At 34.0% G+C, this 14,197-nt stretch overlaps 4 protein-coding genes and 1 long non-coding RNA gene across 5 annotated transcripts; 3 read left to right on the top strand and 2 right to left on the bottom strand.

Annotated features, from left to right (window-relative positions):
* Nucleotides 1–218: 218 nt before the first annotated feature.
* On the top strand, nucleotides 219–4,088 carry LOC149735803 (protein FAM151A-like). Its single transcript, XM_089878243.1, has 11 exons — nucleotides 219–432; nucleotides 736–927; nucleotides 1,277–1,484; nucleotides 1,635–1,796; nucleotides 1,946–2,104; nucleotides 2,382–2,521; nucleotides 2,595–2,732; nucleotides 2,908–3,047; nucleotides 3,176–3,413; nucleotides 3,466–3,628; nucleotides 3,799–4,088. Exons 1-11 carry the CDS (start codon nucleotides 219–221, stop codon nucleotides 3,962–3,964), a joined length of 1,920 nt encoding a protein of 639 aa, XP_089734369.1. The 3' UTR covers nucleotides 3,965–4,088.
* On the bottom strand, nucleotides 440–3,670 carry LOC149735804 (uncharacterized). Its single transcript, XR_016385044.1, has 2 exons — nucleotides 3,529–3,670; nucleotides 440–838 (listed from the first exon to the last, which is right to left on the bottom strand). It is a non-coding gene; the product is annotated as an uncharacterized LOC149735804 (long non-coding RNA).
* Nucleotides 4,089–4,271: 183 nt separating the features above from the next.
* LOC149735802 (uncharacterized) lies at nucleotides 4,272–6,290 on the top strand. Its single transcript, XM_089878257.1, has 5 exons — nucleotides 4,272–4,571; nucleotides 4,872–5,170; nucleotides 5,236–5,322; nucleotides 5,408–5,611; nucleotides 5,697–6,290. Exons 1-5 carry the CDS (start codon nucleotides 4,442–4,444, stop codon nucleotides 6,237–6,239), a joined length of 1,263 nt encoding a protein of 420 aa, XP_089734383.1. The 5' UTR covers nucleotides 4,272–4,441; the 3' UTR covers nucleotides 6,240–6,290.
* A 425-nt stretch (nucleotides 6,291–6,715) lies between these two features.
* Nucleotides 6,716–9,510, bottom strand: LOC149735801 (S-phase kinase-associated protein 2-like). The gene is made up of 8 exons (XM_089878255.1): nucleotides 9,374–9,510; nucleotides 8,649–9,010; nucleotides 8,462–8,576; nucleotides 8,198–8,341; nucleotides 7,958–8,122; nucleotides 7,737–7,890; nucleotides 7,387–7,622; nucleotides 6,716–7,311 (listed from the first exon to the last, which is right to left on the bottom strand). The coding sequence occupies exons 2-8, from the start codon at nucleotides 8,998–9,000 to the stop codon at nucleotides 7,116–7,118; spliced, it is 1,362 nt and encodes a 453-aa protein (XP_089734381.1). The 5' UTR covers nucleotides 9,001–9,010; nucleotides 9,374–9,510; the 3' UTR covers nucleotides 6,716–7,115.
* A 108-nt stretch (nucleotides 9,511–9,618) lies between these two features.
* LOC149735800 (CAP-Gly domain-containing linker protein 4-like) lies at nucleotides 9,619–14,143 on the top strand. Its single transcript, XM_089878250.1, has 13 exons — nucleotides 9,619–9,760; nucleotides 10,095–10,250; nucleotides 10,603–10,693; nucleotides 10,803–11,056; nucleotides 11,360–11,475; nucleotides 11,725–11,852; nucleotides 12,176–12,290; nucleotides 12,393–12,493; nucleotides 12,744–12,854; nucleotides 12,925–13,059; nucleotides 13,129–13,177; nucleotides 13,426–13,503; nucleotides 13,576–14,143. The coding sequence occupies exons 1-13, from the start codon at nucleotides 9,623–9,625 to the stop codon at nucleotides 13,760–13,762; spliced, it is 1,659 nt and encodes a 552-aa protein (XP_089734376.1). The 5' UTR covers nucleotides 9,619–9,622; the 3' UTR covers nucleotides 13,763–14,143.
* Nucleotides 14,144–14,197: the final 54 nt, after the last annotated feature.

Genomic DNA, 14,197 nt, shown 5'->3' with positions numbered 1-14,197 from the left:
TATACAAAATATCAACTTTAAAAAATGTGTAAAATATTCTACATTCAATGATAATACAGGTTAGAATATAAAGATTTTTAATGTTTAATCGCTATGTTTACCATTCAGTTGAAACGTAAATGAGTAACCAACGTGCATTATTATGTACACAGCATTAACCAAGGAAACATTATCCTTTACCTGTGATCATTGCTGTATTGTCAAATGTGTAATAGGATATGGACTCCATCATTGCGGCGGATACGAAACAGCAACGCTATTTTAAACTCATTAGGTACGCGTTGGCAGCGGCATGCTTACTTATAACGCTCGGATTTGTTATCGGTATTCTCTATGCCGTAATAGATTACTACGTTACTCCGAATTCTGTCCGGCAAGTGGAAAGCACTACTATGATAGATGTAGCGACCACGCAGGTGCTGCCGACTGAAGGTAAGTCTTACGTTATTGTTGTTTATTAGGCTTTTAAAATACTGCGTGCATCTTGATGATTAAAATTGTAGCGCGCGTAAAACATAACACACATATCTCTTGAAAACAAAAACGAGGATCAAAGTTTTGAAACAACAAAGAGACGATAGTCAAAGACAACCGTTTAAACACGCTTACGTCTGGTATGACATTTACAATTACCAGGAAGAAACAACAATTAATCAAGTATGGCCAACGAATTGCGTACTTGACAAATTAATTACAGTATTGCAACTTAGGATCGTTAATGTATTTTTAATTCAGGATTCACCACCGATGTGCCCTTCACGAACGCTACAACACCAGCGGCCACAACAAGTATAGACATGGAGAGCATCTATCTCATCACGGGTGGAGGAATGTTCGACTATTTTAAAGATAAAAACAACGATGGGTTAAACATCAAATTTTCGCATGCAACTAATGGATACACTGAAGTAGATGAAGCCTTTGCAGGTACTGATTGTTTAATTGATTTATTACATGTTTTGTTATTTGTATGTTATGGTAGGGTGGGGTAAAATGGGACACTATAAAACCATAGTCATGGGCCTCTTGTTAATTGTTAATAACAAGATCAGGGAACATGGGCATCTAGGTGATAAAGATATCCCATCTTACTCCATAACACAAGTAACAAATCTTACAGTATTATATATTTTCTTGATCTTACTTTAGCTGTTTGTTCATTTACTATTTCAACCACATCTTTATGCACTGTAAACAATTTCTAAGCAACTCTAACTAATACATTAATTACCATCTTATTTAATCTTTTAAAGACAACATGCAAATTGTTTTAAAGCCAACAAAAATGCGTTGGAAGCTGACATTACTCTACAAATTGACGAGAACCATCAACAAACTGAAATCCCTATCATGGCCCACCCACCAGCAGTGAGAAGCGACTACACATTAGATGAGTGGCTTGATGTTACAATTGCTTCTGACAAAGCCATAAAATTGGATATCAAGATAACAGAAGTTATTCCTTATGCACTGGAAATTTTGAGGTAAATACATTTTTGTTTTTCTTATTTTATCTGTAGTTATCTAGCTAACGGAAACAGGAGCTTTCAGATTTTTGTTTTTCTATTTTATCCATAGCTATCTGGCTAATGGAAACAGGTGTCACTTCATTTCTTTATTGTCAATATCTTTAGGCTACATGGGCCAACGCTGCACCAACCAGTGTGGATTAATGCCGATGTGGTAAAGGGTCCCAACACAAACTCTGATCCAATTGATTCAAACATTTTTCTTCCAGAAGTAAATTCAAAGTTCCCTAATGTCACTCTTTCTCTTGGCTGGACTACTGGATACAGGTGTGTATAAGTCAATAGGTAAAATAACATATTTTTTTATTTGAACTTTTAAAAACAATAGAGAAAATCGTACTGTTTAAAAAATGTAAGAAAGTGGAATTAACAGCAAAACTAAAGTTTCATAATGATTCTGACTTAACTACTACTAGAAATGTTGGACCTCCGAATGAAAAATATTCTTGGGATGCAATGGAAAAAATGTTAAGTTTGTCACGCCCCCTTAACCAACTTATAACATATCCTGCAAGAGCAGCTCTGCTGCGTCAGTCATGGGATCGCTTCCTTTGGCTACTGGAGCAATCAAACAGGTGAATAATGAGTGAAGTCAATGACTATAACTGGTAAATTTTTGAGGACATGTGTCAGTGACTTAAACTGGTGAATGTTTGATGGAATGTGTTGATGACTTAAACAGGTAAATTATATAGTGAATGATTAAATGAATTAAACATGTGAATTTTTGAGGAAATAATTTATTATCCAGAGGTTGTTAATGTAGATACAATTGGACAATTGTAATGTCACACTAGTTTTTTGCCAGTTAGTTTAATAATGTGTAAACACTTTCTTTAAACTTAATTACAGCTACACGCTGACAATATGGTCAAGCACTACAGATGTTGTATCTGTGGAAGACATGGTGTTTGTTCGAGATAATTTTGACATTTCTAGAATATTCTATGATGCCGAAGATGCCTTGACAGATCCTTTAATTGAAGCAATAAGTAGATCTCATTTGTAAACAAGTTCATTGTTAAGTAAAAGATTTGTTTTACAACTGTACCTCCTTTCCTACAGATGCAAATATTTATCCAAAAAATTTTTACACTGGTGGAAATGTGTTGGACTGTTTTAAGATTCCTAACAGAGAAGCTTTAAAAGTAACCTGGGAGCATAGAGCTAATACAATTGACATACTACAACCTGCTCTAAATGGTAAGCGCCTGCGGTATAAAACTCCAAACATTTTTTGCTGCTAGCTGGTTCATTCACCATTGGTCATTTAACCATCAAACTGTTTCAAACACAAGTCATATTGCTACTTCATCTGATTCATTAAACTATCAGTCCCACAAGTTAAAATCCCATTTGCCAATTTATCGTTTTTTAGATAGTAACCTGATGATGTTGGAGGCAGATGTTCGATTATATGGAGAAGGAACATCACAAATTAATGAATCTCTGCCAGTAATGTCACATGACCCTCCCGCGCTTAACTATGACTACACACTTGAAGCTTGGCTACAAGAGGTAGTTTTACCATATTTTAGTGCTTAGAAGTAACAGAAAACAATTTCATTACTACGCCTTCAATAAACTTAAAATATCTTTCCGTAATTCTGTTAAAATGTGATTAAATTCTATTAAAATTATTGTAGATTTTGAGCAGAAACGTTTCCAAAGGCTTAAAGCTGGATTTTAAAAGTCTTGGAGCCCTGAAAGCTTCTCTAGATGTCTTAGGCAAAATGAAAAGTGAATTGACTGTACCAATCTGGCTCAACTCCGATATACTAATGGGGCCCAATAGTATTACAAGACCTGTCAATGCCACTGAATTTTTCCGACTCACTCAGAGTGTGTTTCCAGAATCTACGCTCTCACCAGGATGGACAACTAGTAAGCACATTGTTTTTGGTTTGGTTTTTCATTGACCTTCACATGTTTGCAGCGTATAGGCAAATAGGAGAGAATGAGATATATACTAGAGCTATGGTGGAAGAAATGTACTCACATTGTTCATCTGTGCGATCTCCTATCACTTTCCCAGTACGAGCTTCACTGACAAGACCTTCAATACCAAATTTACAGTGGCTCCTAGCCAAATCAAACAGGTTGAATAGCATTCATTTTTACTTGGCTTAAAAACACTATAGTGTGATTTTATTTTTATTTTTAAAGTTTAGAAAGTTAATGTACTCATATGTTTAGCATTATATGTGCGAACTTGTTGGATTTCAAATTTTAAGTAATTTAACATTCTTTTATGTTGAATCGGATTTAGGTATTCCTTAACTGTGTGGCATAGCACTTCAGAAAAAGTGACAACAGAAGAGTTATTAGAAATATACAACAGCTTTGGTACTGACAAAGTATATTTTGATCTTCCAGAGGAAATTTTGGACGAGTTAATTAAAGCAATTGAAAATCAGAAAAACTTATATTCATGATTAATACATTTTATATGTTGTTGAATTAATTCTATTTTTTTAAATCATTTATACCCTTTTACGCGTGCTTAATGCCAAATTCATTCCATCTTTGTGTCTGTAATAAATGGCACGTCCGTAAGCGTTTATTGTGTGAATTTTTCTAACTGCTCCCCGATTGCTAGATTCTAGATTTACCAATAAGCGTGAAAATAAAATGACGTCAAGCTGTTTTGGATCACGTGATGACAGATCAGACATCACGTGATGTTAATTTTAGTCTCTAAACGGCCTGGCGCCATTTTTTCTTCACAAATTTAAAAGTGTTGTTCCGTTTGGACGTTTCAATATTAGGACGTAGAAGAAAGTTGCGGGTGCTATTTTGTCGTACCTGGGAAGATAGATCGTACTTTGTATAGTCCGGTTGCGTTATTTCAGTTTTTTACGTACCGGTCGCAGTTCTTTAGCTCGTTTTCGATTGTATTACTAAGAAGTTATATGGGCCCGCTAAGTAATTCGCTTGCGCCAATGAGCTACTCAGGTGTAGATTTTATACTGGAGAATAGTCCCAGTAAAAGTTACGCTTTACTCGAAAGCGATTCAGACGTTGATGTAAATCATTTACATGGTAACTTATTTTGGAAACAACAGTTTTTCCCTTTTGAAATAGACTAAAAACGTGTTTATGATAACTATGTTAGTTGTGGTAAAATTTGATTAGAACTTTTGGTTAGAAACAGGAAATAAATTATGTTTAATCAATCTGTTATTTTCTTAATGTTATTAGTTACAGTATAGATGCACAAAATTGTTGTTTCACTTGTTTTAATATATCTGCGTTTCAGTTATTATGTGCACAGTTGTAACTAATAATTTTACATTTCCAAAAAGAGGACTCAATGTGTTTTTCTTGTTTTTCCTTTTATAGAAACTGTGTCAAACGTCTTCAAGCGAAATGGGCACCATCAGCATCTTGATTCCTCCACAAAAAGATGTCAAAATTCTGTACGAAAAGCCAAAGCATTGTCTGCACTCTCCAGCCTTGACGTTTCAAAGACAAAGTTAAAGAACACTAAAAAATGTCTAGACCTTTACTTTGGACGGTCTAAGCATAATAACTGTCATGAAAATACTGAAACTAAAGTGGTTAGGGGTACTTTAAATGGTAGTTATGATACTGAAAGTTCTGAAATCACCATACCCACATTTCAACAAACTCCACCAAAGGTATGTATAAAACTCTTAATGGTTTATTTATGCCTTCAGTGTTTAATTCTTGGTGTTGTTTTCAGTTGGTCCATGGAAATGAAAGCCCAACGAACGGTGTTTCAAGCCTTTTAACTTTATTTCAGTCACCAACCTCAACCACTTGCCCTCAGGTAAATCTTTTAAACATGTTTATTTGATTGTTAATACTAGAAGTCATTTTCTTTTGTTTATTTTACACAAAGTTTAAACTTGCAGAAACGAAATCATGTCAACACAGAAGAATGTAATGAACAACCAAGAAAAAGGACGAAATTGTCTGATTCAAACACAAAAACAGATGAGCGGAGGCAGTGTAACAACTGTCAAAATTCATTGAAAAGCGTAATATCTGAAGTCCAGGCCAGCAAAGTACCAAGTCTATTAAATTTATTTCAATCTCCATCATCATCAAACCAACCGGTTAGTCTTTCAGTCACCACTTGTTAATGAGAAATGTATATATATATATTTGCATGGCTCAATTTTACATATTTTCCTACTACAGGAAAGAAATAAAGCCGTAACAAAGGATAGTGAAAAAAAGGCAAGAAAAAAAGAAAACTTATCCGGTTCAACTCCGAAATCCAACATCCATCGTAAAAACAAAAACAGAACTACCTCGAGCAAAAAAACTATTGAAACCACGCGGGATTTTGATGTTTCTGTAAGATCCTGTCCAGACAAAGATTTGAATCTATTGAATCCTCCAACCAAAAAAGGAAAGGTTAGGAATGATATTTCCAAAGATGATAAAGACTGTCTTAAGTACCTGCGTGACATAGTCAAAGAAGATAAACATCGACCTTGTAAAAGGGAATTCCAAACAGGACTGCGGACCAAACGCAGTGGGATTATCTTAGATTTGCTCCAGTTACCAAGACAAAGCGACTCTCCTAATAACTACATTTCAAAACAAATGGTACATAGCAGAAAAAGTGGCTTTCGACTGATTGCTCCTACCAAGCCCGTACCAGCTAGTTTTTTCTCCAGTTTTCCCCAATGTGGGGATGATGTTTATGATCAGCTATTTCATGTTTTAAATAGTTGATTGTATTTTATGTTTTTGTTATTTAAATAAAATTTAACATGTTTAAATGAATTTTATTTTCATTTTATTGCTTGTTAAAATTTTACTATTTGCTCAGGGTATTCCTAGGTTGTATATAGGGCATTAAGAATAGTTTTCTGCTAGGAGTCTTTTCCTGATAGCCGGGAGAAAAACTTCAAGAACAAAGAACATTAATTTGTTTCCGGGATTGAATTAGGCCTAAAGTATTGAAAATTTAAGATATTGCTTGCAGTTTCTTAGCAGGAATGATTATCGCGTTTTTTAGTCAACCGACTTTAAGTTGGTGTATATTTTTACATTTAGTCGGCTGACTTAAGTATGATTATCACGTTTTTTAGTCAACCGAATTTTAGTTGGTGTATTTTTACATTTAGTCGGCTGACTTATGGGCTATCATAGAAGTTAGTCAGTAGCCGAAAATGCCATCCCAGGTAAAGGTTAAGAAATATCGCCTGTTTTTTAAAAAGAATCTGTAAATGTTTATTGACTTTAGCGATAAATGGGTCTCAGAACAAGTTGGTCAAAATCAGTTTTTAATTTTCCAAGTAAAACATTGGTTTTAAATTGATATAACAAAAACTGTATAAAATATTACAACAAAGCAATTAAGTTCAAATAATAAAATATATATATATATCTATTGAATTTTCAATAAAAAAATAGAAACACCAAAACAAACAAAAAGAATTTAAAAATAAATAACTGCAACACAGTGGTGTTTACTTTATGGTGATGGTAAATAAATAAACAGCATTTTCAAAAATTAAGTATAAATTACATACTATAATAAAAAAGCCAGAACAAAGCTAAACACCAAACAACGTGATAGCAGCAAGCATAGAGTAGTGTAAAGTTTCAAACTACCAAATATCCCCATATGGTACGTCTCCGAGTGCCGTACAATGAACTAGGAGATGGGCGTGCAATAGCACTAAATGGCCGGAGACAAACACGCACATTGGTTAACACTGAAGCGAGTACATTTGTTGAGACATCGTCAAAAACCCCAAACACATCAAGGTGTCGAAGCTGTTTCAACTTTGAAAAGTGGCTGCAAATATAGGATTATAAGAAACATAGTATGGGATAACAGACAGCTTCATCGGAAAAAGTAATTAAGACTTACAGGTAACAGTTTGGACTGATTGCATAGCAGCGACTTAAATTAACAGAATCAAGAGTGTTCTGTACATTCATAATATGGTTAATGCTTTCTTCTGTTGTTTTGTTTGAATCGCTGATGTCAAGCTCTTGTAGTTCAGGACATTGTCTAACAATACTAGCCACGTGTCCATCTTTTAGAGTGTTAAGAAAACCTGACATATTCAAACGTCTGATATTGCGTGGAAGGCTCGAGATTATCTGTAAATTTAAAGATAATTTTGTTTAGTTGACTTACCCTTTTCAAATGAGTTTAAATTTTGGCTTGCAACAAAATTAGGTACATTTTTATTTCCTGATGTCAATATGACTCACCTGAGTTGGATCTGACTGGCACAAGTTGGTCCATGCCATGTTCAAATGTCTCAATTGAGAGCAGGTTTCAAGTAGATGTATCATACCACTCTCTGTCATACCCTTGCACAGGCATAGGTTTAATTTTTGTAGGAGTATACAACTCTGTAATGAACTGTGAATAGAAAACGTGTTATTAGTAAATACTTTGTAAAATGCTACTGTACATGCAGTGCACCTACCTTAGTACATTATGTGATATGGTTAACCCCTCAAGGCTAATGTTACGCAGTTGGTTACATCTCATAAGAATAATACAAAGTGAGTTATTGGATATATTTGCATTGGTCAAATCCAGCGAATGAATTGTGTAGTAGTACACCCGTGAGAATGGGTTAACCTGTGGGCTATAAAAACAGTGTTAACATATAGCATCACAACATTAAATTTAATTAAATTTAAAATTTAAATATGCTTTTTACCCTGCATCATCTCCAGTGTTTTGTATTACTTCAGCTGAGTTCAAACATAATGCTTGGACATCACGTTTTAATAAATTCTGTAATTGAACAAGTGAAATAATTCTCTTTGCCAAAGATACTTGTCTCCATAAAGTCTCATCTTTCCTGAAAATAAGAAAAGTAATTAGTAACCTTTAGGTTGAAGTATTGTTTTCTTTCGGGTACAGGGTTGCCTGTTACATATACTATTGATACACACACATATGCTGCTTGGAAATTACTTACGCTATCTTGTACCATCTCCAACACACACGTGAACAGATCACTTTGGTTTCTGAATTGCAGTATTTAAAGATTTTAATGAAGATCTCATCTGGCATCCGGTTAATCAAAGAGAAATCTGAAAAAATGGTGATTTTAAACACCCAGGCAACACTGTTAACACTATTCATGCAAAATGCTGTTTACCAACCTAATTTTGATGACTCACTGCTGTTACTGCACCAGCTACCGTTAAATGAATCTGTCAAGCATCTAACTTTCGGAAATTTTGAACCGTCATTAGTTTGCAGCAAAGATCGTTTTCTTTGAGCAACTAGCCTTTGATGTTTGACCATGCTTGCTGAATGGCTCATTATCGGCGTACTTTGTAACTTTAAATATTTATTTTTTGAAAGAATTTCTGATTTTTCTTGCTGGGGCGAGTGAATTTCTCCTATGATTCCCAAATCGTCAAATAATTCCCTTTCCTCATCTTTGTCCATTACCCAGTGTATTTTTGTCTTGGACGTTCTTGGTTTGTAAGCAGCCACCCGAGTATCCATGATGCTGCAGCTGTAAAAAAGTTACGATTTTTAAATTCAATATAATTTCATATAAAATCAGCTGCATAATTAGTATTGGTAATATTGTATTACTTGGCCTAAAATAAACCACTGTACATGGTAATATAGGTGTATCAACAAAATTAAATACATGCAGAAGAGGTATAATTTTGACTGTAACTTTTATTGAACACTCAGGGCCCTGAATAATGTACCCCTTGGTCACCAGCCAATCGCATTACAATTCAGCTACGCGGGCATGAGCTACACTGGTTACCAGTTTAATATATGATATGCATTATTGTGACAGCGATGGGTAATATCCTTGCAACTTAAATCGTAATATTTAGATATACTATATCAAACTACTTACCAAACACCTTCGTTCCCACCTGGTTCAACTGAAACTATCTTAAATTCTTTACGGAGATTGGCATTTTAAAATTTAAATGCTACCGGTAAAACAACATAGAGGTATTATAAACGCTACGGAAATCGTATAAACTCGCGAACCGTTAAGTATCTGTCGGTGTTTTGTATACAATGTGACTACAGATTGTATAAAGTAAAACATAAACACAAATCGTAAATTACAGGAACTTATACATATCTTGTTTATGGAATGGAAACCTATCGTGTGGAGCGAGATAATGAAGACGAAATGTCCGGAAATCAAAGTCCAGAAACGAATGTAAATTCGGTTGAAAGTCAGGACCTCGACGTGTATGCTGTTGGTGAACTTGCACTTCCATATGGCATTGTAAGTTGATTACAACATAATGTTGAATATTTTATTGTAAATGTTTTAATGACTGTCGTTTTGCTTTTGACTCTCTTCGTTGTTTCAATAATATGATTTTCGCTATCGTTTCCAAAAAAAATTTAAACAAAAAAAAACCATAGTACGTAGTTGAACATTATAGGTATCGGATCTACTTAATAAATTCTATTCTGTGTAGGAAGAAAACTTCTCTTTGTTGTTTCAATGACATGATCTTCTCTATCGGTTCCAAAAAATGTTAAAACCATAGTACTTGGCACATAGTTGATCATTATAGGTACAAGATCTACCTAACAAATTCAATTCTGTGTAGGAAGAAAAAGAGAATGAAGTTATTTTTCTTGAACCAGGCATCGGGGAAGGGAAAAGATTACTGGCTGATAAATTGACCACAATCCCACAACTATTTGCTCTGATGAGGCAATTTGTTTCACCAGTTTGTGAGAATATTGGACTCATAGTTGATGAAGTAATGCTTTGAGTGGATGTAACTTATTTTATCCTCGGATGGCGCGAGTTGTTATAACATTTTTACCTATGTAACTTAATGGTACTTGAGGGGGAAATTTACATTTTTCCTGAACATTTATACTTTGATTGGGATTAAAGATCATTTTAATTTAATCGACTTAAACTATATTTGGTTCTACCTAAGCAATTAAAGGTACATTACAGTTTTTGGGTGCTTTTTTGTACAAAAACAATCTATACTAATTCTCTAGTAAACATTAAAACATGCAAAAACCTGTTCAGATTTTCATATGTACAAACTTTTTTTGGGGGGGGAAGAGTTATATCAAATAAACAGTTACATTCTGTAGATGTTACGCCGTGGTGTCGGAATCAACAGCATTGACTCAACTACCGGCATGTCCATGCTTCATTATGCAATCCAAGCATGTGCTTTATCTGGTAATCTTTATTAATTAATATTAATTTTAGCTTATATAATGCGCAATTTATTTGCAAAAAAGTATAAATATAAAAAAAGGTTACAAATTTCGACTTTGTTTTGATCCAGGAAAACATGCGCTCAGTGTTGTTAAACGCCTGTTAAGAGATGGAGCAGACAGTAATCAACGTGGTATTTACTCTGGAATGAATTCTTTGCATCTTGCTGCTTATTTTGATTTACCTTCTGTTGCTACTGTATTGCTTGATAATAAATATTCAGTAGTTCAAATTGAAAGTTTGTGCCACACATTTGATTACGGCACATCTCTGCACATTGCTGCATCCTGTTTAAGTTACTCAACGGTTCAAGTCTTATTACAGGTAAGGTAGAAGACCTGTCTTATATTACTTCTTATATGTTGTTTTTAAATCACAATTTAATAGCAATATGCATTATTTACATATAAAATAGAAATGCACATAAGATTTTATATACCAAAATGTTCATAAGTAATTGTAAACATGACACAAATTGTAAAGAAACTAAATAAAAGTAATTTTTGTTTTTTAAATAATTCATCAGTTACAGCCCAAAGTTTTCAAACTTGGCCTCAACCAAATCATCGAGTCCAATCTTAAACATGGTAAAAAAATAATTTAAGATATAATAAATTTTATTTTTAGAATGGGGCATCAGTTACAGCTCAAAATGATGCAGGACTTACTCCTCTTCTTTCCATCCCTCTTCAGTCTTCCAATGAAGAGGATGCAACAAAAGCAGAGAAAATACAAACTTTGATGTAAATATTTTAATACTTAGTAGGACATATTGTGTAGTGGTGTTTAATATGAACATAGTGCATATATTGATTGAACCAGCAATATTTTAGGATTTGGTTTTACATGTGAAGATATATATTCATTTTTGTCCAATTTTTTTTTCTACGACATGAAGTTACACTGCAAAGAAAGCTAATGAACATGTGATTTTTGCCAACTTAATCCTACAACTAGTAACTACTCCACTACCACTACAACATACATTTCAGAGAAAACTATGTTCCTGCTTCGTATTCCAAACAAGTGACAAAGTACAAAGCTTTGTTGGGTTCAATGGTTGGTTTTAGCGTTCCTAAAAAGGAAGGTGGAGTGACTGTTTCATTTGACAAAATGACTGGTAAGCGACTAGGTGTACTTAATTGCAACTTTTAAATTTTTCGGAACTAGTTTCACAAAATATTAAACTATTTCTTTATTTTGAATTATTATCATGGTAGTGTTATATAACCCTATGGTCACTGATAGGTTATCTAATTTGTCAGCCATATAAAAAAATAATAATTGCCTTTAAAGTTACATACAGCAGATACGTGGTAGCTTTAAGCGCACATAGGATGTATGAAACAGAACAACAGTGTCGTTTTCCCGCGGCACGAGGACATTTATTTATTTACCAGCTGTATCTACATATTTTTTAAATTTGTTTTTTCACTAATGCAGGAATACTAAGATATGTAGGAAGTTTACCATCGTCCAGTGTAGAATGGGCAGGAATTGAACTTGACTCCCCAAAAGGAAAAAACAATGGAACTCTTGCAGGACGTACTTATTTCAGGTAATCACAAAATATTTTATTTTTTTATTTTTGTCTAGATACATTAACACATTTTGTTTTTAAGTTTGAATTTCTGGACTAATTATTTATTTATCTTATTAGGTGTAAGCCTGATTATGGAATATTTGTTCCATTATCAAACATAGCCGTCCAAGGAAAAGAAACTGTAAGACAGAGTAGTTCTCGAAAATCTACTAGCAAAGGTATGGTTTTATATAGGAATTTTAAAAAACACTTGGTATTCCAAAGGCACTAAAAATTGGACACTTTTTCCAAAAAATCAAAACCAACAGTTTTTGAGGCTTGATATAAGCTGTATTCTCAGTTTACTATATGATAATTCCAACTATATAAAATCATAAAGATATTTTTATAAAATGTTCCAAAGAATTGAACAACATACTTTTATTTAATGCTTTGTTCATGGCCTTTCAAGATCATTTGTGTTCATAGGGAGACGAAAAAAATCTGAATCTCCAGAGTTTAGTGTTGGGGATCGGGTCAGTGTTGCCAATTCGAAAACAGGAACCGTTCGTTTCATTGGGAAAACCCAATTCGCTTCAGGTTTCTTACAAAAATATTCATGCAACACTGGAGTTCGTAAATTCCCCAATGTAACCAGCAGTGTTTCCAGGTACATGGTGTGGAATTGAATTAGATGATGGTAACACTGGTAAAAGTGATGGAAGCATCGATGGTGTCCGATACTTCAAGTGTCCAGAATCAAAAGGAATCTTTGCTCTCCCTTCCATGTTAACAAATCTTGATTGTAAGTGAAGAAAAAAAATTGTTAGTAGAATAATTCAATTTTTATGTTTAACACTGTTTTTAATTACAGTAACCCCAACTGAGTCAGGACCTACTGATGTTCTCTCTTCCCATCCAAGGTTTGTAACCAGCAGTCTCATTGTACTAAAACCTGGATCAAACCGCAATAATATCTTTTAAAACACTGCGTAATGCTTTCTGTGTTTATAATCTGTTTAATTCTAAGCTAATGAGGTCCTACACTGTGCTATGCCAGGGGCTCTAATATTTAGGCTATACTTCAAATCTGAGATTTCGTTCTATTAACCTCACACCCAGTGTGCTACAATCCATTACCCTTATATTTATTATCATTATTCACCAACAGTAAGCAGAGAGAGTTGCTTCAACCTGGTTTGACAGTCGATATTCAAGGAAATAAAAAGCAACAAACAGCTGTCATAAGGTAACGATTCGCATTAATAAAAACACTTTTTGTTTCTATATTTTTTGTATCCAAATAAACTTTTTGTCATAGATTTGTAGGAGAAACAAAATTTGCTGCGGGAGTTTGGGTTGGGCTTGAACTTTCTGCTGCTACTGGTCGTAACGATGGCTCTGTGAAGGGAACTCGTTACTTTTCGTGCCAACCTAACCATGGTATCATGTTGCGACCATCAAGGGTGTGGTACAGGGGTGTAAACGGAGATCATTTATTGCCGTAATAAATATGACTATAGTTGTTAGAGGGGGTGCTAGTATATATAAGGGTGTATGGACAGTCACTGTGCACTGCTTTAATATTTGTTTTTGAATTTCGTGGAATTAGAAATGCATTTACTGATGGAGGTGTTAAGAAACAAAATAGGAAGGGTCCAAACCTGCATTTATGATAAAGAGGTCACTTTCAACATTATTTATAATTTTCATTCATATAACTCCCCGGATTCTATACTGAAACATGTCTGTCAAACATGTAAGTGCACAGTGACCAACACCTTATATAAATGTATATATATATATATATATATATATGACCAGACTCCTTTGTGCAAAGTAGGCCAATGTAGTACATGGTGCAGCATTAAACATTAGAAGTCATTATACTGTAGTTTGTTCTAGTTTTATTTAGATTACAAAGTATGCATATGAATTAAGTT

The sequence above is a fragment of the Ciona robusta genome, chromosome 5 (genome assembly GCF_009617815.1).
Source record: "Ciona robusta chromosome 5, ASM961781v2".
NCBI lineage: Eukaryota > Metazoa > Chordata > Ascidiacea > Phlebobranchia > Cionidae > Ciona > Ciona robusta.
Note: the sequence above shows the minus strand (reverse complement) of the source record. Positions and strands in the feature narration are given on the sequence as shown.